Genomic DNA, 25,451 nt, shown 5'->3' on the forward strand with positions numbered 1-25,451 from the left:
TAAGCCAAAATTCATGGAATTGATGTACCAATTTTATGTCTTAGGGAGAATAAATCCTGGTTGCAATTCGGCTTTTTTCACTCTTATTCCTAAAGTTCAAGACCCACAATTCCTGTCAAAGTATAGGCCTATCTCTCTTATTGGAGTCGTGTATAAGGTGATAGCAAAACCGCTTGCTAATCGTTTAAAGGAGGTAATGAATTCGGTTTTTGTGTTTTCAGAACTCCCAACTTCTTGTTGGCCCCTTTCTTAATATTTTATGTCTTGAATAAAATAGCCGTCTTTCAAAAAAAAAAAGACAATTATGGCCTCAACACATAAGAAGTTGGTCGTTGACCATAGATTGCCCTTACTCAAGAACCTTAAGTTACGAATGATAAAGCATGCACTCTTTTCTTTGTTGTCAAAGTTTTATCCAACTAGCTATTCCTAGCAAGATTTTAATATGCAACACTTCCAAGTGTATTGATAGAATCATGTACTCTTAATTCTTCATTAGGTGTTTATCCTACTAAGTTTTACCTAATAAGACTGATAATACACAACTCTTTGAATAATGTACATCTAAACAGAAGTGTTATGTATAATCATGTACTCAATCCTAATAGAAGCTTAAATTCTTGAAGGATATTATATAACCCTACAAAAAGTAACTTGGGTTGCCTCTCTAGAATGAAAAGTCGCGACTTTTAAAACACTACACAAACAAACATTTATATAGTAATTGATGAGGTGAATAATAAACAATTACACTTCTCCAACATGGATATCTAAGATATACTAGTTGTAATGTGTTAAAAAAACTGATTGCAAGTGGGTGGATATATCAGTTGTGTGCTTAAAAAATGAATATAAGAGAGTGGATGCGTCGACAAAAACGTGGAAAATTGAATTATTTGTTGTAATGTTGTGATATGTGGTATTAACTGAAATGTATACTATTCATGTAATCTTACACATTTATAATTATAATATAATATAATATAATTATAATTATAATTATAATATAATATAATTATAATATAATATAATATAATATAATTATAAATTATAAATATAAATTAGAAATATAAATATAAATTATAAATATAAATATAAATATAAATTATAATATAATATAATTATATATCATAATTATAATATAATATAATATAATTATAAATATAAATTATAAATATAAATTATAATATAATATAATATAATATAATGTTTATGTAAGTTTTTTTTGGTTATCATACAAGTAAGACATACATAATAATAACAACATTTCCCTTATTTAAAACCCTCATGTCACGTGATGAAACGCAAGTTGTTTGTCAAGTAATTAATGATCATATGTAACCATTTCTAAGGACAACCGACGAGTTAATTCAACTAAATAAACCAATAATGCTTAGAGCCCATTCTATTTCCATTTTTTCAAAGTCAAATGCTTATCCTAGAAACTAGTAACCAATTACAAAAATGATATATCGTCTAAAGACATTCGGGATAAAAATTAAATACTAATAGTACAAGAAAGTATGGTTTATGTTAACTGATATGTTCTCTATTTATTTAACAATTATAAAGATATATGATTTATTGAACCGCCACCATCATCACCACCTCCTTCATCGTCAACCACCTCCGCCCATCCACCGACATCACCCACCTCCACTTTCGCTATTTGCCGTTCAAAAAAAAAAAAAAAAATCAAACTTCGTGGATAAGTTTATTTGTTGACTTCGTTTCTCAATTACTTCAAAGAACCTGAATCAAGAATTATTTAGGATTTCAAAATCAATTTCACTCTCTTTGATTTTTCAAATTGTTCCTTTTTTTCAGACATGTACCCCTTGTCTTCTTCATCACCTACATTAAACCAAACCTTATGCAACTTTATTTCTTTCTTGTTTTAATATTGAAACCTGCAAACCCCAACATTATTAACACCTTTCCAAAGCAGACGTGAGCCAAACCTGAAATCATGCCTTCACTTTTTGAATCGCCGTTCAAAACTTTACACAACAACCTTCAATTATGATTAGTCTACTGTTAAATCATTGATTCAAGTGGTGGTGGACGTGGATCTGGCCAGAAAATGGAGTGGCGGCGGAGGTTGTGGTGTGGTGTGGATAGGTGATGGTGAGCGACGACTGAAGTTACAAGACATGGGGGTGGTGGTGGGGTGAGGGTAGGGTTGTTATAAGGTTATTTTTGTATTTATACCCACTTAACTAAATTATTTAACCCCATCCACTCTAGGGATCGTCCGAGTAAAAAGTAAACCATTAGGAGCATCGGTGTAATTTCCAAAAGTTGGAGACTATAGGTGTTACTTTACAAAACCACAGGGACTATCCGGGCATTTTACTCCAACTATAAAAACCGTTTTAAAAATCGTTTTGAATTGGTTACCTTTTATATTAGTAAAGAAACTTAATTTCTGAAAGAGAAAAATGCTCGGATAGTCCCTGTGGTTTGCCCATTTTTCACCTTTAGTTCCTAACTTTCTAAAATTACAGCTATAGTCCTCAACTTTTGCAATTTCGTTCCCGGATAGTACCTGAAGCGGATGGGGGTTAGTTTTATCAGTTAAGTGTGTGTGAAATGACTTAAATACCCTTTATATTAAAAACTAATTAATAAAACACTATCTAGCAGCCCCACCCCACCCCACCCCACCCTTTTCCATCTTCTCTCTGAAGTCTGAATAGAGCCGCCTCCACCACTTCTTCAACTTCCTTTTCTCGTTTGAACACCCATCCACACACAATTTGTGTGTAAATTAGAGAAACAAAGAGAGATATGAGGGAAGGAGAGAAAGCGGAGATGAAGGGTGGTCGGCCGGCCGACCACGACGGAGCCACAAGCACCAATCTCTACCGACAAACAAAAATTATCCTGTAGCTTTTGTGCATAATCGGATATAATTCATTTCAGTCAAAAACTGAAAATTCTGCTTCCGATTTCACTTTTTTTTTTTAATTTTTATTCTGCGGTTTTCTTTTGAGAATTAACGATTCAGATTATTATTGTTTATCCAACATCTCAATTTAGGTATTGTAATTAATATTTATCCTATATGACTGACTTCAATTTTCTCAAGTTTTTTTTTTATTTTTTCTTTTGTAGGAATTAGCCAATTAGGGTAGTTTAACCCGATCTATTCATACGAAAGTTTCATATGTGTTTGAAATCAATTTGTTTCTAATTGTTCATGGATTACAAGATAGCATTTGATGAGAATTTTTTATTGCTTATTCTATGCACAAATTATATGATTGTAAAATTTGTATTTAATGTTACAACTTACAGCAATGGAAGTAATTTTTTGTTGTTAAAGCTGTTAGTTTTATGTTGCAGGGATGTCCTATACAAGCTGTTCGTGAGTGTGGTTGTGGTAGTAGTGATGATGGCAGCGGCAGTGGTTATAGCGGGGGTGGTTGTGGCAGACTGGCAGTGGTGGTTACGGAGAAATGGGGTGGATAGATGGTGGTAATGGCGAAGGGTAGTGATGACAGTGGCGGTGGTGGTTGTGGCGGGGGGTCGTGATGGCGACAATCATACCAGATAGAGAGCAGGGAGAGAGAGAGAAAGGAAAATCTGTGTGTATGTTGACCGGTGGTTGTTAACCGTTGGTGGCGATGGTCGGTTGGTGATCGCTAGTTGTAAGGGTGGGTGGGTGGTGGTGGTTGTAGGTGGTCGCAGGTAGGGATCTAGGGGTGGTGTTGCTGGTTGCCTGAGGGTAGGTGGTGGCATGGGGTTTTGCTGGATACAGAGTGAGAACTAATTAAATCATTTTACTTAAGGGCATTTTAGTCATTTTACACAAACTTAACTGAGAAAACTAACCACCATCCACACCAGGGATTATCCGGGAACGGAAATTGAAAAGTTGAGGACTATATAGGTAATTTTAGAAAGTTAAGGACTAAAGGTGAAAAAAGGTCAAACCATAGGGACTATCCGGGCATTTAACTCTTTCTGAAAAATAGATTTAAATAAAATAGAAAATTTAAATAACATTAAGAGTAATAGCTAGATAACAAAAGTTTAAAAGAACTTGTACTAAGCCTATACGCTGTGATGCGTGAAAAGCAGAGGGCAAAGGCGCCTCAAACACCACCCGCCGTCCACGTCATAGGGCGTTTCCCCTCTTGATCGCAAGTTATCCATGGGCGTTGCCCTTCTTGTTTAGCATGACCAACTTAATTTTTGGGGCTTTCCCCTTTACCACACTTTTCATTTTTAGATATGGAGGGCAAATGTCACATGGTTTATGTGGCGTCTACATGGCAGGATAGGGGATTTGCCCTTTGTCCTCATGACCTAAGCAGTTAGTGCGATAAAAAATCGGATTTGACTGATATTTGAGATATCGGTAATCGCGGTGGAATATCGGTAATATTAATATTATGCTGAATTTATATATATATATACACACACACACAACAATTTAACACTAACAATTTAGTATACTCTGCTACCGTTAACAAATTAACCTTTTGAAACTTGCAAAACACTAACAATTGTCCCAAGTAGGAACTGGTTAAGACTTATCACACTATCATTTAACACTAACAATTAAGAATTAAGACTTAAAATAGTAATAATTGAAAGACGAATGCTAAAACTAAGAAGAAATGTACTGATATTGGGAAAATCAGTGAGATATCGGTCAATATCACTGATAATATCATTACCGATATTCTGACCCATATTTACATTGATATTTTACTAGGGGGTCAATATCTGATATATCACCGATATATCAATAATATATCACGATATTAACTGCATAGGTCATGACTCCATACAGTCTAAGCTTAGAAAATTCGTTTAAACGTAACAATATTAATGATGTTGATAGTCCACATTTATTTAGTACTATTTAAATGCACATATTACCTAAGGTCATGCATGTTTTTTTTTTTCATTTTAACAGTTGCCAAAGTATAAAAAAGTGTTTTCAAATTAAATCCGTAAAACCATTTCTTAAACTCTGTAATATCAAAAGATAATATAAATAGAATCACCCGTGTAATATCAAAAGATATAAAGGGAATATGTCACAGAATAGTAACCAAGTTTCAAAAGTGTTCTAATTAGGTCACTCGTATCATTTTTGTCCCAATTAGATAACTTAACATTCAAATCGAGTCATGTCCTTTTTTCTAGGTGTCAAGAAAAAAAATGAAGAATAGATGTTGGGGTCGGATTATTTTAATATATGAAATTATATTTATTAAAAATAAAAACACTTTAATTACATTAAAAATTAAAAAAACAAGTTACAATTCACGTTATCACTCAAAGTTAGCATCAAATAAAAGAGAAAAAAGAAACAAAAATTCACATCACCATGGTTACTTATGAAATGGATGAAAAAACCCTTAATTTCAATGAAAAATGAATGTTGAGTGACCTGATTGGAACACTTTTGAAACTTTAGTGACCTAATTGGAACACTTTAAAAATTTAGTTACTATTCTACAAAGTTATTTATTTATTTATCAAAAAATAAAGGGCAAATGCTATGAAAAACCAAGATAGTTTCTCAATTTTTTCATGAAAGTTTCTTAACAATTTTTTGCATATAAAACGCTAACATACTTTCTGTTTTGTCTCACAAAAGTCTCTCAATAATTTTTTAAACATTAAAGTCCAATAATATATTAAATTTGAACAAAATCATGTCAAAAATTTGTAAAAACAACTTGCTACAAAACCAAAAACGATTAAAAACAAAAATTGAACCAAAAAACGATTAAATCCGAATCTATTAAAATGAATTCGATTTATATGTAGCCCAATAAATTGAATAACCAAAGTAAACCATATTTTATATTTAGTCAATTAAACCCAATAATGTGAATTCGTTGTATTTGGTTGAAACCGAAAACCAAACCGAATTCGAAAGCAACTTGTGATTAAGTTTTAAAGCACTGAAATTCCGTTTGGTTTGGTTCAATTCTTAGTTTAACCCAATAATTTCAAACCAAATAAAAGGAATCAAATAATTGAATAAACCGAAAAGAACCGATGGACGTCTGTAATGGTTCCAAGTTGTTTTAATTTTTTTTTGTCATAATATTGTTCAAATTTAAGGAGTTTAAGGTTTAAAAAATTGTTGAGTGACTTTTTTGAGACAAAACATAAAGTACGTTGGTTTTTTATGTGCAAAAAATGTTCAGAGATTTTTCTGGGAAAATTGTTATGGTTTTTACCCAAAAATAAATTGCAAAAGTTGTATTATATTTTTTAACGACGTACGGGTAGGATGTCACTAACCGAATTAGTAGTTAGTATCACCGAGTTAGTATATAATCCCCTTGCGTGGAATTAAACCCAAGATCTCAACTATTTAAATAATTAAAAGAAGGAGGTAACGACATTGTATGGGCCAACATGTGGGCTTCACATTTTATTTTATCCTTGGGCCAATAATTTAAAATCAAATATTAAAATGAAAGTGGTTAGGCCGATAGTGGTTATAAATGAAGAGGAATTCTTTAAATTTCAAATCTAATAAAAATATATAGTTGCCCCTAAGTGTTGTATTTTGTTAGCATTACTTTTAGTAAAGATAAATGTATCTAAAAAGCTAATAGATATAGTCTAAATAAAAATGTACAATGTTGACGAGCTTATGATAAAAGATTTTAGGCATGAGCATGACTTCAAATTATGCATGGCTTGAAAATAATGTCTAATTTTGTTAGATAAATTATCTTTTCGAATTCACTTAAGTTATAGCAATTATTATTGTTTTAAAAAAGAAAAATTAAAACCAACTGAATTTTTTCCTGGTATAAATATGAACAAGTTACATCTTGTTTTTTTAACGACAAATTTCTTTTAATTTCTGTTGTCTGTGAGACTTGAATCCAAGCCCTCTCTCTAAACTCAAGTGTCATACGAATTACACCTTGTTAAAATAAAATATTCTGATGTTTGGATTGTGTTGTAAAACAAATGGAGGATAGCAATAAAGTCTCTAATTTAATAGAAATCATTTTATTGGGGTGTTTGGGTTTCGAGAATAATGTGAGTAAATTAGCTATACTATTGACTGTATAAGACATATTAGAGTGATAAAATTGGAATTTAACATCAACTGCGGGAGGCGAATTATGGCACCAGTTCAAACTGGCAATAATATGCCAACCGCGGGATTCCTACTCAGACTTGGGTAATGAAAGGCCAAAGGCTTAACCGGGTGATCTGGCTGTCCAAAGAAAAAAACATCAATATAATAAACTTCATTTAATAAACTCTATTTAACAAAGTTTTCATAATTAAGATGTCATTTAATAAACTTCATTTATTAATTCTTGTTATATTTAAGATGTCATTTAATTGTTTTTCTTATAAAAGATGAATTTCTCAAAATCAAGTTCAATGTTATGTTTTTATCAAAATGTTTTATCAGGAAAACACCTTATTTCAGTGGCGGAACTAGAATAAAAATTCAGGGGTATCCCTATTTTTTTTTGCCGTACATTCATAAAACAGAGAAACCATTTTTTAACGTACATTGGGTGGTGGATCCAGGATTTTATTTGTATGGAGTCATTGTTTTTTGATGCTTTAATTTCATCAAGTGGATGTAAAAATTTTTGATTCGATTCACGTCGGGTCCTAGCATAAGTTTTTGTATTTCCAATATATACTAATAATTCATCACAAAATTTAATTAAGTAATTTTTATTCGATTCACGTCGGGTCCTAGCATAAGTTTTTGTATTTCCAATATATACTAATAATTCATCACAAAATTTAATTAAATAAATTTGTTAAAGTGTATGAGGTTTCTTATTACTAAATAATCTCATAAAAGGCACTTTTACAAGATGGAAAGTGTAGTCTAATATTTATATGTTTAAAAAATAAAATATAACTTCAAGTAATAAAATAAAAATATGTAACTCAATTAAAGATAAATTATAAACTATAATCTATTATCTATTATATATAATAAATGTGTTAAATTTTGCTGATGTGTCAAGCCATGAGAGCTCTGAATTTTGCTTTTTGGCGGGAAAACTTCGGGTTAGAGATTTTTGTATATGGGCTACAGCGGGATCCGTTTCCTATTATTATGACCCGACTTTATTTTCTCTTTTCCAAAACCCTAGAGAGCCTCCATCTCCATTCCAGCAACTGATTATTTGTTACATCCAATCTATTACAATCTCAAACCCTAAATCTCAGTCGCTTATGACTTTGAAGATTTCAAGCTGGGCGATTTCATATATTGATTTCATATGGATCGTGGTATGTTTTTTTCTAATCCACAATTTGTAGAGAATTTTACTTGAATTTCATATGATTTCATATGTTCATCCGCTTCTCTCTTCTTTGCAGACCATTTCTTTTGGATCGTCGGACGACGGCTCGGGCGATTCCTGAGGCTGAAGACAACAACGGCAAGAGGCACTCTGGCGACGCGATTAGGGTTTCGCTGTGAACCCTAACAACAGTGGCAGCGACGCATTTTATTCTTGAAGATTTGATTTTTTCCAATGTATCAAACCGTTTGTGTTCTTCTAATCCGTCTCTTGCTCTAATGGTTTATTTGTTTTTTTTTTTTTATTTTCTTAAGGTGCAGTCCAAGTTAAGTTTGTGAAAATTTAGTCATAAAATTAAGCATCAATTTTGTTATTAGAGAAGGTATGTATTTCGTCTTCAATTTCGTTTGTAGTCTCTGAAGTTGTATTGGTGTAAATATATGTAAATTATAACTTTACATATGATTTTCACTATGTGTGAATTAACATCAAAATCTTTGTCTGCCAATCTCATACTGCTGTTCTACACAGAACTTAGTCGTCAACAACATTTCGTTTACCAGGTAAATAATATTTAATTCATTAAGTGATTTTTCACCATGTGATTCTTATAGTGTTCTGCTGTTGTGTTGACTTCATGCCGAAATCATATTCATATGGGAATTTCAATAAACTTGAGTCACATAAACCCCAAATTGGATTACCTAAAATTTATCAGAAAGAAGTCAGTAACTGCCAATTAAATCTGATACGGTTTTATTTATGTGCAGGTTATGCCCCGGCGATGTCTTAATTATTACACATCCTATTTTGGTTATATTCTTGCCGGCATACTTCATATATCAGGTACAGAGGAAGTGTCGAACTGAACGATTGAGAAAACTAAGCCGAGTCTGGTAAAGCGGATTGCGTATGCTCATCGAGTTGTCGCTGAATCAGACAAAGATATTATTCAATATGGTTCTTAATATTCACTCATGATTTCATGTTTTTAATTTATGAATAAAAATCCTAATTTCATTGTTTTTCTCATATCTTTATTTTCAGAGTTGCTTGGTGCTAAGATACGTGGCACTGGTTTTGCAAGAGCTGAGTTGCTATAAAATCAAAGAATGGTTCATGTTTGCTGAGGGAACTAATTGACAACAAGTATTATGCCACCGTAAGAAAGGTGGGTACTCTTCAAATGAATGAGTTATAAAATAACTTATTTCTTTAATGGCTTTGATCTAAGCCACCGAAAGGTGGGTACTTTTCACATGAGCGAGGTTCCAGCCAAGAACGCGGGTAGGCTGGCGATGGTCCCCATGAGGAAGTCAAAGGGGACTAGGCGGCACAACGCTAGATACTATTGTCCTCTTAATCAGTGATACACTTGTGTAAGTGTTTATGCATGTTGTTCAATCGTATTCATCAGGTAATAGTATGATTTTAATCATTTTTTTGTTATATCAATCGAATATTCATCAATGGCAGCCACGGCTCATCAACAAAACCCTAAATTGATTTATACACAGTGCTTCCTTTTGACCCTATTCAATCGTATTCATCAAGTAATAATATGATTTTAATCACTTTTTTGTTAAATCAATCGTTTATTATACTTTTTTTTCAATGATTTCATTAATTTTATGTAAAATCTTTTATATATTTAATCAATTTTACATCTTAACTTGGTAAATCTTAGATGTGTTTCGTCGATTTTGTGTTACATCTTAACTTGGTAAATCTTAGAAGACCAAGTTGAGTCTGAAGTAGCGATTATAAAGGCCCGATGCAGTGCCGCTGAGGCCAGGAGGTTGGCTGCTACACGTGAACAAATCATATCTGCTCAATAAGATGCTGATGAGTGGAAACAAAAATATGATGTTGCTATGACATGCTAATGTTATAATATGTTTTTGTTTACGAAGGGTCACAAAGGTTGCCGACTTCTTTGCCGAAAGAGGAGCGGTTGCTGACCGAAGTTGTCGGTTGCGGTGACATGATGGTAGGGATGCTTTAGACGCCATCATCAGAGACAACTTCCTGTTACAAACAATAGGTATCTCCTATATGCTATCCTTTTCCTATAATTTAAGGGTAAATACGATTATGTAACTGCTACAAAGTTCCTCGAGTAAGCATGTAAAGGTTTATTTTCCAGGTATGAGAGCACATGAATTAGACCAGAATATCTCAAGATGTTCAAAGGAAAATTCAAATTTTTTATGCAATGAAAAACCGATATGGAAGATCCGACAAGAGCTAGGAAGGGATTCTTGTAGGACATGGTCTGGATCATGACATGAAATGCTTGGGACTAGAGTACCTTCTTGTAAAAATAAGGCAAGTATCTATTATTATTATTATTATTATTATTATTATTATTATTATTATTATTATTATTATTATTATTATTATTATTATTATTATTATTATTATCACCTATTCGTGTGATTAACCTAAAATTTTATTAATAGTTTTACATGCTTCGTTATCATTGTATAGGGATACATCAAGATATCCAGTTGAGTGAGCTCATATTCTTATGGTGATCAAACTTCCTACGAGTTCCAACATCCGTGCCAAAACTTCCCACTGAGATCCAACATCCTTGCCAGGAAATGAATATAGGATGGTATTTATTGATAAATCATCAGTTCATAACTTTAAGCTATTATTTTTTAGTTACATAATTATTTCGAATGACATATACTACCCATGGATATATCTTAATTATTACACATCCTATTTTGGTTATATTCTTGCTGGCATACTCATATATCAGGTACAGAGGAAGTGTCGAACTGAACGATTGAGAAAACTAAGCCGAGTCTGGTAAAGCGGGTTGCGTATGCTCATCGAGTTGTTGCTGAATCAGACAAAGATATTATTCAATATGGTTCTTAATATTCACTCATGATTTCATGCTTTTAATTTATGAATAAAAATCCTAATTTCATTTTTTTTTCTATCTTTTAATTTCGTTTGATGTCTTTTGCTTCATTATAGGGATGCAAGGGTTATGTGGGATCAGAAAACTAGACGTTCACGTGGTTTTGAACAATGGGTGTTGGTGGTATCGTGAAGTTACAAAAAGAGGTTCCGAATACATCCATTCTCAGCAGCAATAATGTTCCCATTAAGAAACTGTGTGGTGTTGGTGTTGACAGAGCATTGCAAATGATAAACAAAAACAACTCACCCCTTATCAAGGTAGTCCTTTTGAACTTTCATTTTCTAACCTCGATTCTTCTTTGAATTTTGAACTACGAAAACCAACAAAGTTTCAAAACGACAACATATTTCTGGAAACATAATATCGATATTTGTAGTAATTTATTCTCTTCGCTCATTTAAGTTTTATAGGTCTTGCTTGCACGTAGCAGCGTAATTAGGACCTCCCCTGATATTGTTCCTTTGACATGGTTGGCAACTTTACAGGTGCTCTTAAATGAGTCATTTTTTTCTTTATTTTTTAATCCATTTATTTACTTATTATAGGGTGGGTTGTAGGTTGAGAGTGAAAATGCTTATCAGTTCTGTCTTCGGCCTCCTGATGCACCTTCCTTTATAGGGAACACTGTAAGTGCAGCTACATTGCATAAAACATATATTCACAATCCAAATAAGTAGTTGATGAAATTGATATTTCTGATTTTCTGTGTTCCCTTAATCACTTACTTGATCCTTCATGATAGCCAGAGCAATTATTTCATCAAAACAGATTCGATATTTATAGCGAGGCAATGGCTGGAACCCGGGCCAGATGTGACTCAAAAGCCCTTGATCTGCAGATAGCCCTAGATTTACTTTATAGGTTATAGCTTGAATTGAGAGATATTTTTAACCATCTTTAATATTTGGATATATTGACTACAAGTTTGACAATCGATTTATGGCAGGTAACTTTACTGTTTACGGGTGCATTTGGTTCGCGGAATTAAGTGGCATTAGCCAGTCATGATCTTTTAATTTTCCAAATTTTGCTAACTCATCTATGTCCTAAATTTAGGTCATTGTTTGCTTGTAAACCGATACAAGTTGATGATTGCATATTGAAGTGTGGTATGCTTTAATGGAAATTTATGATCTTTTATTATCCCAATGTTATGTAGTCTGTGAATTGGCCCCGGATAATCTGCATCCTTCAATAAATTCTTTGTTTGGTGAGGACGTCGACAATGTTGTGGGGTTGATTTCAATGAAGCCGTGAGAATTTAAGCGAGACGGGTGATCATGTTAGTGTCTACTGTGAGAATTTAAGCGAAGTTGTAGATGAAGCCGTGAGATTAGTCGGCACTCATTTGGAATTTGACATCTCACAAACCGAACTATCGTAAGTCGCTCATTATTTGTTATATTTTATCCAAATTTAAAGGTGATAAAGATTCTTCTTCTTTTTTTCTTAGATACGAGACGGGTGATCATGTTGGTGTCTACTGTGAGAATTTAAGCGAACTTGTAGATGAAGCCGTGAGATTAGTCGGCATACCACCCAACACTTATTTCTCAATCCATGCTGATAAAGAGGATGGAACGCCTATCACTGGCTCCACCTTGCCACCTCCATTCCCTCCATGCACTTTAAGAAACGCATTGGCGCGCTATGCAAATGTTTTAAGTTCTCCTAAAAAGGTTAATGTTGACATAAAACACACATGTTTACATATTGTAATATCAATTAATATATTATGTGTATATACCAGACTGCTTTGCTTGCTCTAGCTGCTCATGCTTCTGATCCCAATGAAGCAGCTGATCGACTAAAATTTCTCGCATCACCAGCGGGCAAGGACATGATTTCTTTCACTGATCTTCGTTAATAGTTAACGGTTTTTATGTTTAATAAGTTAATTAGTTTTTTTTATTGGTATTTTGTTGTTTAGGATGAATATGCTCAATGGATAGTTGTAAGCCAGAGAAGTCTTCTTGAGGTTATGGAGTCATTCCCGTCAGCGAAACCTCCACTTGGTCTTTTCTTCGTAGCTGTGGCCCCACGCTTGCAGCCTCGATACTACTCGATTTCTTCTTCTCCAAAGTAAGTAGTTTAAATACGTTTTATATTTTTGTAAACGAACCTGGTTTACTCATACTAATATTTGTTGATAGCATGTATACCCTTTAGTTTTCTTAAAAAGCTAAACTTGATGGATTATGATCAAAATCGAAAGCATCATCTGGATAAAAATGAAATTCTTAAAAACCACTGATATAGTGTGTGTGTGTGTGTGTTATCTTTTAACGTTAGCAACCGATTTGTTTTTTACATTGTGATTTTAAAGACATAGTTAGAAACGCGTAGATAATTTACTTTCAAATTGATGTTAATTTTTTTTGAACGACAAAGATTACATAAACACTCCTTCTAAATTACATTAATTCTACCCCATGCCAGGATTTGAACCCTGGTCTCTCTCCAAGAGGCACAAAGCCTCTACCACCCCACCAAAGTGGTGATGTTAATTTATTATCTTCTGTTATTATGTCTAATATTTGTATTTATTATAAATTATTAGTGAATTAGTTGCCTTTTTTTCGGAGACATTAAAGATATATTCAGTCTTAGTTTAATTATGTTTTCCACATATTCATGCCAAGAACCAAAAAGATACAAATCATAAATAGCTTAACAACTAATCTTTTTTGTATTATGGACAATAGGATGATACATGGCTGCAAATAGGCCTGTTCACGAGCCGAGTGAGCCGTTAGGGCAAACTTGGGCTCGGCTTGGTTACTCTCGAATTTAAAAAGAAAATTTATAGCATTCAAAATTGAATAGTGTAAAAAACGTTCAATAGTTCAAAGGAGCACATTCAAAATAAGTTCAATGAACTAAAAAATAAGTTCAACTTAATACTGCAAATCAACATGTTTGTTTTTTATTTGATTTTGCTTTTCAGTTTGTGCATTGAAAATATGAAGGATTTTTTGGATGAATTCTCAAATTTTGGACTTCATTTGAATCAGATGAGAAGAAGCTCTCATTTGCATGGGTCAATAAGCTTCTTTAATTCTATGTTGATGGTTTTAAAATCGATATTCACAAAAATATCTTGAAGTTGATATGGTGGGTCATCTAGGGTGTCAATCACCCGTTTGGTTGATTAATCTTTGCAATCTATCCTAGAGTTGTGGAGCTATAAACTATCTTTCATGTAATATTTTTCATTAATCCGGCTATAGGATATTTGTAAGTTTGGGGCAACCTGTGGAACAATAATAATGACTTTGAATTGGTCATTTAATCGTGTAGCAAGAACACAAATCAACAGATAATGTAACAATTATTGTGGCTATTCAAACACTAGAACAACGATCTTTATGGTCGGCACATTGTCATCCGATGCAACAGCCATAGCATGGAATTGGGTCATCCAGTCCATTGCAAAGTTTAAACAAGTAGATACATCTACTTTAGCTTATAATTGTGCTTGATTTTCTCACATTGTCATCCGATGCAACAGCCATAGCATGGAATTGGTTTTTAACACTTTGTTTATGGTTTCTGGTCTAGACTATTGAGCATTTGTTCACAGGTTGTCCCTTGGCGCCAGAGGTGTAGGACGCGATTACAAAATGGTGTGCAATCTGTGATGCTTCTTGCGAGTTGGGCTATTTGGAGAGTACATAATGATGTTGTATTAACCTGGATGAAGTAATGTGGAAATCCTTCAATTTTGATTGATTCTGTGTTTTCTGTTGGTTTTTCTTTTTAATGTATTTGTTTTTTTTTTTTTGCTAGCTCCTTGCTAGCTGTGGTGGAATGATGTGGCCTTTAAAAAAACACTTTGTTTATGATTAGGCACCAAAATAGAAAGTTGGTTTGTAACACTTTCTTTATACAGAGTCAACATGATGAGCTGGAGGCTAAGTATCTTGAAGAGAAAGCAACATTGGAAGCAAAATAGTTAAAGTTGTATAAGCTGTTGTATGCTAAGGTCTCCATAATCATTCTATCTTGCTTTGGATTTTGAATTTGTTAAAAACATTATAAGATTTTAATAAGCTTCAAGTTTATATATGATACCGTATGAATATTACACCATCCATTTTAGTGTCTACAGTTGTACCTTCCGATATCAAAGAGATAATAGATACAAATTTATATGTATCCCTTCATTATCATAATGAAGTTTAAACAAATTTATATTTATAATAGTTTATTTATTTGGTTACTAAGTTGTCTACATGCTCTTATTCACTCATAGAGATTTGAAATAGTTAACGGTCTACCAAAGTTGAAGGAGTATCCAATGATAATTTTGGGGATAAGGAAAACGAGTCAACACAAGCAACTTTTTTCCGATTATAATTTTCCCTTTTTATTCTATTTTTTTTTTAATATTTAAGCTTGAATGCACTGGTGTCATACATAACATGAATAATCTTGCTACATGCTACATTGATCCTTTATTTTTTTTCTTTTGATAGAAGTTGGTTAGAGCAACTATGTTACAAAAGTCAATCATGCATCCATTTGTTGGAAATTATGAAGTATGTACTACTGAGTTTGAAGCTGAACCATATACATGGCAATATTTAATGTTTTTCCTTTGTTATTTCAATAATTAGCATTTTATTTATATATCACTTTGTTTGTATTTGGAAAATCGAGTCTTACTTTGATATGAGAATTAGTCTTTTCGTACATTTGAATTTTTGAGTTCTCCATTCGGAATAGGAATAATAATTGGTTGTTTTATTTTCAATAATAATTTCAGTTTTGTGTTTTGTTTGATTATAAAACATTGCATCATAGTTCTCATTTGTTTATATCTGGTTGGTTTTGCAGCTATTGGTGCTCCTCTGCCTCCTGTAGGTAAAATTTTACACAAAATGGGTCGATTCGTATAATGTGTTATCTAGAAAGTGGGTGGTAAAACGTAAAGTAGGTAGTTGAACGTGCCTGGTTGGTTGCGTAAAGAATTAAATGAGTAACTTTTAGTACGGATACAAATGGGTCGAGTTGGGTGACCTGTCGAGAATATGACTTCATTTTTTATTGTTTTATAAATAAATGATGAATAGATACTATTGTGAATAATAATTTTGTCATTAAAATTGAGGCTTAGGTACACATTGTTGATGACTTATCTCAACAACCATATATAATTGCATCCAACAAATGGATCTCTGTGATGCATACGAAAAATGAGATTCATTTCAGAAACACCTTTAGTTGTATGGAATTGAACCTTTTTGCTTTAGTCGTTTACTATATCAATAAAAATTGTATAATATATGTTTTTTTACATATTTTGTTAATTACGTTAAAATTTATCTCAACTATCATGAAAGAAACGTTCCGAACTAAAAATTTGTGGTAGAGAATGGAAAGAGAATACTTTAGAGGTTCAAAGTGTTATTTTGTTCGTTCCTTATTGAACCTTAAATATAATTTTAAAAAGTCATTTGGGAAGTTTCTTACGATTTGTTCGTTCCTTATTTAACCTTAAATATAAATTTAAGAAGTCATTTGGGAAGTTTCTTACGATTTAAATACACTTCGGACAACATTTGTCCCATTCAACCTATTTGTTTTTTAGCTAATATTTTGTTTTACCAATTTGACATATTATATATCGACTCATTTATTTATAAAGGGTCAAACTTTTCACATGTGATTTGGTTTGTTAATGGAATTTTGATTTCATTTTTATGAATTGATTTTTTAATTAATCATTTCTCTAACAAACCGGCCATCTATTAATTAATAATTCAATAATTCGAAAAGTATGTTTTGTAAAAGTCACTGAAATATTGGTCTAAATTAAAGGCTCCATCTAACGTTATGTTTGCAATCGACTTATTCGTATTTAAATAATTCAAAATATAAAAATCACATGTTTATATTATTGCTAAGATATAGATGGTTTAACATTTTGAAAAAGTGGAATATTTGAGATAACTTTAAGCAAATATTTCAATGGATTAATTGATTCTATTAAATAGTAATCACCATTTCAATCGATGGATATGGGCTAATTTGAATTTATGTTTCAAGCCCATTTTCATTTTACTTTTATAAATTAGGTTCTTAATCTATATGTTATACTCAGTAATACATTTATATGTTTCATTCGTTCATACAATGCTTTATATTCCTTTAGAAATGCTACTCTTTGAGATTTTAACCAACCTAAATGCTATATCAATTCATCAATTCAAATGTGTATCCAGAGAATGGCGAGACGGGCTATCATCCTTTCATGTTGGTCTGAATCATTCTACATACGTAGAACGTAGAAATATATCTGGTAATATTTTGAAAATTATATGGTAATTGTTACGATTGATAAATTGCATTGTTTGAATATATTATTATATACGATTCACATTGAATCATTGTATAAATATCCTCACAAATTTTATAAAAAAAAACCTTTGTAATAAAATTGATAAAATATTAATATCCTTAAAATAGAGCGACCCGTGGGTACCACGGGTTATAACCTAGTACTTACTATAGAGGTAATAAAATAAAAATAATTCAATCAAAGTTAAATATAAACTGTAATATTATACAAGTAATAAAATAAAAATATGTAACAATCTAATCTAATCTAATCTAAATCTATTAATAAGAGAAGTGAATGAATAGTATTTTTTACTTCGTGGTTTCTTTTAATTGCTCTATATGGTCGGTCATCCTCTCTGTTGTTTTCTGATTCACCTATTTAGGTGGTCATCCTCCCCTTGAGACATGTGGCTTCTGCCTTTTGCCCCTTGAAAACCCTTAGGGTGTAAGGGGCACTCCCCTAAGAGGGGAGTCCCCTCTCTTACGCATAACCAATACTCGTGTGCCACGTCAACTCCCCTCTTAAACTCCCCTCACACCCTAAATTGATGGCGGCACTCCCATCTTAGGTGACTTGGTTTTTTATTTAAAAAAAAAATTCATTGGTTGATTGAATGGACCCCACCTTCTCTCTCCTCCCCTCTCTTCGGTGCCTCCTCACCGCCTTGGCTCCCCGTTTTTGGCTCCCCGCTGCACCGGCAGCACCTCACCATTCGGTGAGATCGGTCCCCGCATCGGGTCACCGATTGTGCCCCGGCCAGCCTTAAGAGGAGAGAGAACGAGAAAATAGAGGGGAAGGGAAGAGGAGAGGGAGGGAAAGGGTCACCACCGTGACACCGCCGCTGTTGTCGCCATGTTGCAGTGGTGTTTTGTTGTTTGGGGTTTTTTTGCCTAAGTAGAGAGAGAACGTGAAGAGAGAGAAAGAAGGGGAGAGAGAAGAGAGAGGAGCGGTGACCAAAGGGTCACTACCACGGCCACCATAGTTTTTGTTCGTGATTGGTTCCGATTGAACTATTTGGGCAATAATCCTCTCTTGAAACATGTTTTCCTCCTTTATACCTTAGCCCTCTTAAAGAAAATGTCAGGGCGGTGACCGGAGGGTCACCACCGTTGGATTAAGTCCGTCTTGGCGACGACGATTTTTAAACCCTGCGATGATGTTGGCTTGCTACCCGGTATGGCAACTCCGGTTGCAACCGTCGCGCCACTGACCACCGGTGGATTAAGTCTGTCTTGGCGACGACGATTTTTAAGCCCTGCGATGATGTTGGCTTGCTACCTGGTATGGCAACTCCGGTTGCAACCGTCGCGCCACTGAGATGGTTCAACGACGATGATGATCTTCTCAGATCTGAGTCGATTTGTGTTGGTATTTTCGTTTTATCTTTCTGAGAAAGATTAGATTATTGTGTTAGTAGTGTTGGTCATGTTGTTGTTGGTCGTGATATTGGTGGTTACAGACTGTGTATATGTCTATTTGATGGGAATTTGAAACATTGTCCGATGATGATGGTTGCTTGCTACTTGGCGTGGCAACTCTGTTTGCACTCGTACCAGCGCTGAGCCGTATTTGGCGATGATGAAGTGCCATTCTGAGCCTTTTCGCTTTGTCATGAGTCGAATGGTTTTGTAGTTTCCGTTTTCTACAAGTTTTTTTTCGCTTTTTTACCCATCAATAAGTTATTTATTTAGAAGGTTGAAATACATACGTACAGGTTATATGTTTTGTTCATCTTATTCTTATGTATATTTGTTTTTTATGACATCACACTTACATTTGGTTATTTATTAATATATTAAATAGATTATTCTATTTTCTTGAGATTTGTTACGGGAAAACATAGAATAGTTCAATGGCTAATGATTTATTTGGCATTTATGGGCAACAGGTATGTCATGAAATGCAAATGAATGACAAATTTAGTGATTTCTCCTGGATCAGGTTAGTTGTTCACTACCGTTTCTATTTTGCATATATATGCAATGTAGTTTATATGGTAGTATAGTTAGCCTATTTATGCTTACAGAGTGACTAACATTAACAGAAGTATGTTGTGGTGATATTGATTGCTTAACTATGTATTCGTTGAGATGATATTGTGTGGAATGATACACTAATAAGTGAATAGGAAATTTATAAGACAGAACATTATTTTTAATGTGTAAAAATTTCATTTTAGAATGAAACACACTTTATACTAAAAAAGAAAAAAAAATATATAAAAGGGATTATGTGTTCAATCAGAGGCATTGTTTTATTGGTAATGCAATACTTGATGTATTTTGACCCATATGTGTTTGAATAAAATGTCTCAATGTGAGTTCATGAATAAGTCACTATATATGGTACATGACTTTAAAACACATTTCTAAAGGTGGAAAATAGGCGGATTAGGTAACTTATCAAAATAGTTTTGGGTTTGGAAAGTTAATTTTTAATACAAGGGAAAATTGGTTTATAACCGGTGGCATTTTCTTTGTCCTTTTTATCGAAGTTATAGAGAGTAAATGTATTAGACATGATTATCAAAATACCAACATACTTTATAACTTTTTGTGAATTTGTAAACAGGGAAAACATGTATTAAACCGGAGCACTCGGATCCATGATGACTCTCACATCAGGATTATGCAGAGATATAAAGCCAATAACATACTTCTTGATGACAATATTTCAACCAAGAATTGGAGATTTTGGGCTGGCTAGATTTCTTCTTAAGGATTAAGCTTATGTGAGCACCATAGTAGCTGGAACATATAAGTTACTTCTTGACAAAAAAGTTAGACGTTCGGATGAAAATGATAAATTAGCCCAAAAGTGAAGGGCAATATGGTTCAAAAAAAGTTGTTTTGAATGAAATTGGCAAACGTGACTAAACCTCCGGGACGATTTTGGCAATTTACTCTAAATAAAATATCAACCTATAATAATCGTAATGCCTTTGCTTTGTGATCTGTATAGGATATTCAGTTTTCTGGTTTTAGTGCTTAAAATCATTAGCTAGAGGGAGAATACAGAACATAGTTTACCATTAGAAATGCAATACCTTCCCAAATATGTAGCACCCAATCCCATTTACAAATTTAGTTTTAATCTAAAGAAACAAAATGAGATCTTTATTTATTTCTTTATTCTTTTTTTTTTTTTGAAAATAGGCATGAAAGTTGTATGAAAGATCAAGAATGGTTGACCTAATAGATACAAGATTGAAGAGTGATGGTTTTGTTGAAAGGGATGTTATGCAAACGATTCGGGTAGCTCTATTGTGTATTCGGCTGTTCAGCCTCTTGCTAACTTGAGCCCACCAATGCTAGAGATTGTATCAATGTTATAACATGGAAGGTGGAAATGGTCAAAACCACTCAGAAAGGATCTTGGGAACCCATATCTGATTATTTCCCTTCTCCACTCGAAACAGAATCACCCAACTTGACTCAACCTCCAAACTCTTGCAGCAAGGAAAGAAGAATGAAAGAATGGTAGATAAAAAACACTATTTGATTGCAAGGTACTGACCCGTGTGTTAATACAAGCAGGTATCGTTCCACTTTATCCCTATGTGTATGTGAAGAAAGTTTTAATTTACAAAATGTTTCTTCCTTTAAATTCCATATTTGTGTAGATAAATTCATGTTTTGGTTGATTACCTTGAGATGATCCACACAACATGTGGTTTGTTTGATTGATTATCATGACATGACCAAGTTCTGATGGTCATTTATGAGCTCATAGTTTCATTACCATGCATGGGTACAACTATCACAGTATGGGCTTCGGCCTTGGGCCGTCCCCCACCGGCGCCACCCCACCCCCCCTCCCCCCCGCGGCAGTGTCCAACAGGGGCGGACCTAGCATATAAGAAGGGGCAACCTCCGCTATGGCTTGGCGCTCTGGCGGTAGTGTAAAATTAGTGTAAATTTTGGAAAAATTTGACGTTTTTACGATTTCGCTACGACTTTTTTATAAAACGTTACGGCTTGGCGGATTTTCTAGATCCGCCACTGGCGTCCAAATCGTCGGGATCTTGCCGTTCAAGCCAGTCCACTACAGGACAAACTCCCCTCACACACGGCTCATCCCCCATTTCCTTACCTCTATCCTCAAACCCGATCTACGTGGCATCTACGTGGTGGATCATCCTCCAAGGAAGGACCATCACCATACCGCATAGCCTAAGTAGATGCCTTCATATTAAAGGCCGATTAACCCCGCCGCGAAGCGCGGACGGAAAAAATCCTAGTATATATTAATAAAGGAACTGAATGAACAGTAGACTGAGGGGTATTTTAGGTTTTCGCAACAACACCGCTCGGCGGTGGAAAGAGAGACGCGACGGAGGGACAGGGGGGGAGAGAGAGAGAGAGCGCGCCGGAGGCAGAGGAAGATAGAGAGAGGTGCGGCGGTGATGGGGGCTCCGGCTACTGTCTCCGGCCGACGATAATGCTGTCGATCGTCGCTGAATGGGAACTTGACGGCCGTGGGTTCTAGGGTTCCGGCGGCGTTACCGATCACTCTAATCGGTCGATTCTGGAGACGGAATGGGAGAGTTGATGGTGATCTTGAACAACCACAACCTCAAAGACTTGAATCGTGTTTCAGCGACAATTTCGGTAAGCACTTTTGGTCTGCATGTCTCCATTTATTGGGTAGATGGCTCATATAGTAATGATTGGAACCATTGTGTAAGAAGTGCTATGATGATTCTACAAAATACTTTATATAAATGATAAGAATTAGAGAGAAAAAGATTCACAGGTGATAAAAAGTAGAGTTGTTTTTTGTTATGTGCAGAAATTGAGGAAGGCATGTCAAAATTCACTGGTTGAAGCCTTGCGAAAGATTAGGAAGGTATATATATATTCCACTTTATTCATATGCTTTTTTTTTACCTTTGATGTTTTGTATGGTCGATAAAACAAAAATTGTTTACTAATTTTGAAGTATGTATACGGGGGATTTGATTTCAAAGTTTCAATTTGTTTGTGACATTTAGAATGAAGATATTTATTATATTTGAGGTATAATCACAGCTCATCTTTCAAAATTGATGGCAATTGTAACGTTGAGGAATAGGATTAAAAACTCAACATGTACGTACATGAGTCTCTTTTTTAATCAATTTTGATCTAAAATTTCACTCGAACTTAAGGTTATCTTACTTGAAAGAAAGAACATTACACTGTCTGATAATAACATAAAAGCATAGCAAAGCTTGAGAACGAGTTGTAGATCATTGATGCAAATGGCATGTTGTTTAGTAACCACTATGGAGCTCCATGGCTTCTGTAATTAAATTATACTATGGTTTTGGTTCAGTTTAGTGGTGTTCCACTGGCTGGAACTGGCTCCTAATGTACTGATCCACATGTAAATTTAACCATAAAAGTTTGGGATGGATAGTTTAATAAACATTTAAGGAATTGTAATCATTCTTTAGGTGCTGTCATGTATAGTATTCTAAGTTAAATGTTGGTTTCTTTTACTTTATCGGTCGTAATGCTGATTGCTAGAGAAGTATTAATGGCTTGCCAAATGGGTGTTGAGGTATTCTTTAATTTCATATGGTCACCACTTCAATAGGCTACTAATATGATGCTTTTTTTTCCAGGTTCATAGTCCAAGTTGTTTATTTTAAACAAGGGTTAAGAAGCAAAGTCACCAACGCATTTCGGTACATGGCTATTTTCATAATTTCTTTGTAGAAATCGGCCACATTAATTTGTGGATACGCCAAACACATTCGCATGAAAATATCAAAAAGTAATGCATATTTTCATATGGTAATTTTTTTATTAACGAATTATTAATTGTTAAACATCTATTTTGCTATAATAGAATATACTTTATAAACTTACACTTAAGACAAAACTTAATCAATATCTAGAAATGCTGAAAAGGTTTTATTTCCATTAAGTTTGTTCTTAAACACCGATGAGTACCGCTGCAAAGCGCAGGTGAGAATAAGCGGTTGGTGTAGGTGGAAGGTGTTGTCAGTAGGCAGGCGTGTCTGGAAGCTCCTTTGAAGACTGGAGTGAAAACGGTGATGGTAGAACAGATGGAGAATGATATCGGGAAGCCTACATTGTAAGTTTTTTTAACCATTTAATCACTTATTATCTTTGCATAAATCGTGGTTCAGGGGTCGATGCAGTTATCATTTCAGATTACATATTTTGTAGCTAGCAATTCAAATAACTAAAAGGATTCATCAACCTGTGTGACTGAGGATATGTTAATATGAGAGACACATGTTGAGATGTTTGCTTGGGTTGGTTAGCATGTAGACTCCAAGGAAAGGCAAAGTGCTTTTGAAATTGGGCATGTACCTGTTTAGCATATCTTCTATCAGTAATATTGCAAGCTTATTTTTGTTGTCTAATATGTTTTTAATGAAAGATTATAAACCCGTATATTACACGGGTTAAATATAGGAAAACATATAAATAACAAATTTGTATATAATATTTATAAGTGAAATGATTTGTTGTGTTATAAAATAAAATAATAAAAGAAACTGAAAAATTACATTTTCTACTATCTATATTTTTTTTTGAAAGTTTTTACTTCTCTTTTAAGTCACTACACATCATCTTATTATTGGGCTATAAAAGAGTAACACGAAAATCTAAAATTAATGATAAGATTGTAAGTGTTTTTAAAAATACACTGCAAGTGATAAGCTTGTGGCAAATGAATTATAATAAAATTCTAATTTGTATATTAATGATATGATAAGCACTATTTTTTAAAGAAAAAAATATAATAAGATGATATACGAATATCATCCACAATAGAAAATATGAAAAATAAAAATCTTAGGTACTTTTTTTTCTTCAGCAGGAAACAGTAACAACAACCGATCATTAACCACAACTAAACATGTTAGCCGCCACAGATACCAAGACCCTAAGTAAGGCTCCAATTTTATATTTTGGCTACCAACACATTGATTATTTATGCATAATCCAATTTATAATATTGGTAGTAAAGGGTATATGCTTAAAATTTTCATCTGATCCCTTCATTCTAAACATCTTTCTAGATTTTGTAGTGTACGTCCATGTATATATACACTGCCTTAAATATTTAATTAAAGAACGGATTTTTACATATAGTAATATGAATCAAGACATCGTGGGAAAAGAAACATTTTAATATTAATGAAATCATACTTTCATTATATGTTCGGATCTTATATATGTAACCTGTAGAATTCTTATATATGTAACCTGTAGAATTTATTTGTTTATAATAATAATAATAATAATCCTAAACTATCCATGATAAACTTATGCTATCCTCCGATCATACCATGTTAAAACATTGATCTATGGTTTGGTTATAACCAATAATATTAGAATAAATAAAGATATAGATAAATAAATATAGATAAGATTAAGCATAAGTGATATTCATGTATTAACTAATTATTTAAAAGATAAAATAAACTGAAAAAAAGATAAAATAAAATAAAAAGAAACTCTTATATTGAAGGAGAAAATGCCACATGGCATTTATTGGAGTCTTTTATTAGAATTTAGATACCGGAATACATAAGAGTTCGCTGCATCTGGGCTATCCCCATATGTACATAGAAGGAAACCAACCTAACTTCTTTACAACATTTTCCTCATGGGATCCTGCAAAAGCCAATGCATGTTTTTATTTCTAATTTTGTTAATATTGTTCGCTTATAATATGGGTTTATTTGATTAATTTGCAACTATGTATGCTCTTGAAGTTAGAGGTGGCAAAACGCAAGCGAAGAGACGAAAGGTCGGATTGTAGGCTAGATTTAAGGTCTGCCAGTTTCTTAATTCTACTCCACTTTTCAGATTGGCTTAGCTTTATATCTATCAACTAACTGAGCTTCCTTAGCTGACTGGGC

The 25,451-nt window shown here is 33.5% G+C and overlaps 2 protein-coding genes and 3 long non-coding RNA genes across 13 annotated transcripts; all 5 read left to right on the top strand.

The window, feature by feature from the left end:
• The first annotated feature begins 8,077 nt into the window (after positions 1–8,077).
• LOC118482146 lies at positions 8,078–10,599 on the top strand. 6 transcript variants are annotated; one of them, XR_004867464.1, is made up of 7 exons: positions 8,078–8,262; positions 8,353–8,839; positions 9,047–9,236; positions 9,324–9,447; positions 9,521–9,693; positions 10,190–10,320; positions 10,423–10,599. It is a non-coding gene; the product is annotated as an uncharacterized LOC118482146 (long non-coding RNA). The 6 variants fall into 6 exon arrangements; XR_004867465.1 differs by having other exon boundaries at positions 9,521–9,655; XR_004867462.1 differs by having other exon boundaries at positions 8,353–8,658; positions 8,808–8,839; positions 9,521–10,320.
• Positions 10,600–10,770: 171 nt separating this feature from the next.
• On the top strand, positions 10,771–12,492 carry LOC118482145 (isochorismate synthase 1, chloroplastic-like). 4 transcript variants are annotated; one of them, XM_035977669.1, is made up of 7 exons: positions 10,771–10,896; positions 11,047–11,160; positions 11,271–11,474; positions 11,628–11,702; positions 11,775–11,843; positions 11,960–12,078; positions 12,164–12,473. In XM_035977669.1, the coding sequence occupies exons 3-7, from the start codon at positions 11,325–11,327 to the stop codon at positions 12,165–12,167; spliced, it is 417 nt and encodes a 138-aa protein (XP_035833562.1). In that variant the 5' UTR covers positions 10,771–10,896; positions 11,047–11,160; positions 11,271–11,324; the 3' UTR covers positions 12,168–12,473. The 4 variants fall into 4 exon arrangements, with proteins under 4 accessions (XP_035833562.1, XP_035833561.1, XP_035833564.1 ...); XM_035977668.1 differs by having other exon boundaries at positions 12,377–12,473; XM_035977671.1 differs by lacking the exon at positions 11,960–12,078 and having other exon boundaries at positions 12,377–12,492.
• Positions 12,467–15,295, top strand: LOC110876193 (NADPH--cytochrome P450 reductase; the record flags this gene model as incomplete). Its single annotated transcript, XM_035977062.1, has 6 exons — positions 12,467–12,597; positions 12,671–12,896; positions 12,968–13,049; positions 13,148–13,299; positions 14,801–14,919; positions 15,007–15,295. Coding segments are annotated over 4 exons (444 nt in total), but the record flags the coding sequence as incomplete, so codon positions are not given.
• A 3,061-nt stretch (positions 15,296–18,356) lies between these two features.
• LOC110878361 lies at positions 18,357–21,245 on the top strand. The gene is made up of 3 exons (XR_002557865.2): positions 18,357–19,504; positions 20,135–20,294; positions 20,719–21,245. It is a non-coding gene; the product is annotated as an uncharacterized LOC110878361 (long non-coding RNA).
• Positions 21,246–21,787: 542 nt separating this feature from the next.
• LOC110874587 lies at positions 21,788–23,935 on the top strand. Its single transcript, XR_002556069.2, has 3 exons — positions 21,788–22,173; positions 22,355–22,411; positions 23,172–23,935. It is a non-coding gene; the product is annotated as an uncharacterized LOC110874587 (long non-coding RNA).
• Positions 23,936–25,451: the final 1,516 nt, after the last annotated feature.

Source organism: Helianthus annuus, chromosome 9 (assembly GCF_002127325.2).
Source record: "Helianthus annuus cultivar XRQ/B chromosome 9, HanXRQr2.0-SUNRISE, whole genome shotgun sequence".
Taxonomy (NCBI): domain Eukaryota; kingdom Viridiplantae; phylum Streptophyta; class Magnoliopsida; order Asterales; family Asteraceae; genus Helianthus; species Helianthus annuus.

Coding starts and splice junctions, on each gene's coding strand:
- LOC118482145 (XM_035977668.1), top strand. CDS start 11,325: ATGGGTGTTGGTGGTATCGTGAAGTTACAAAAAGAGGTTCCGAATACA. Junction 11,703..11,774: donor CATGGTTGGCAACTTTACAG/GTGCTCTTAAAT, acceptor GGTGGGTTGTAG/GTTGAGAGTGAAAATGCTTA. Junction 11,844..11,959: donor CTTCCTTTATAGGGAACACT/GTAAGTGCAGCT, acceptor CCTTCATGATAG/CCAGAGCAATTATTTCATCA.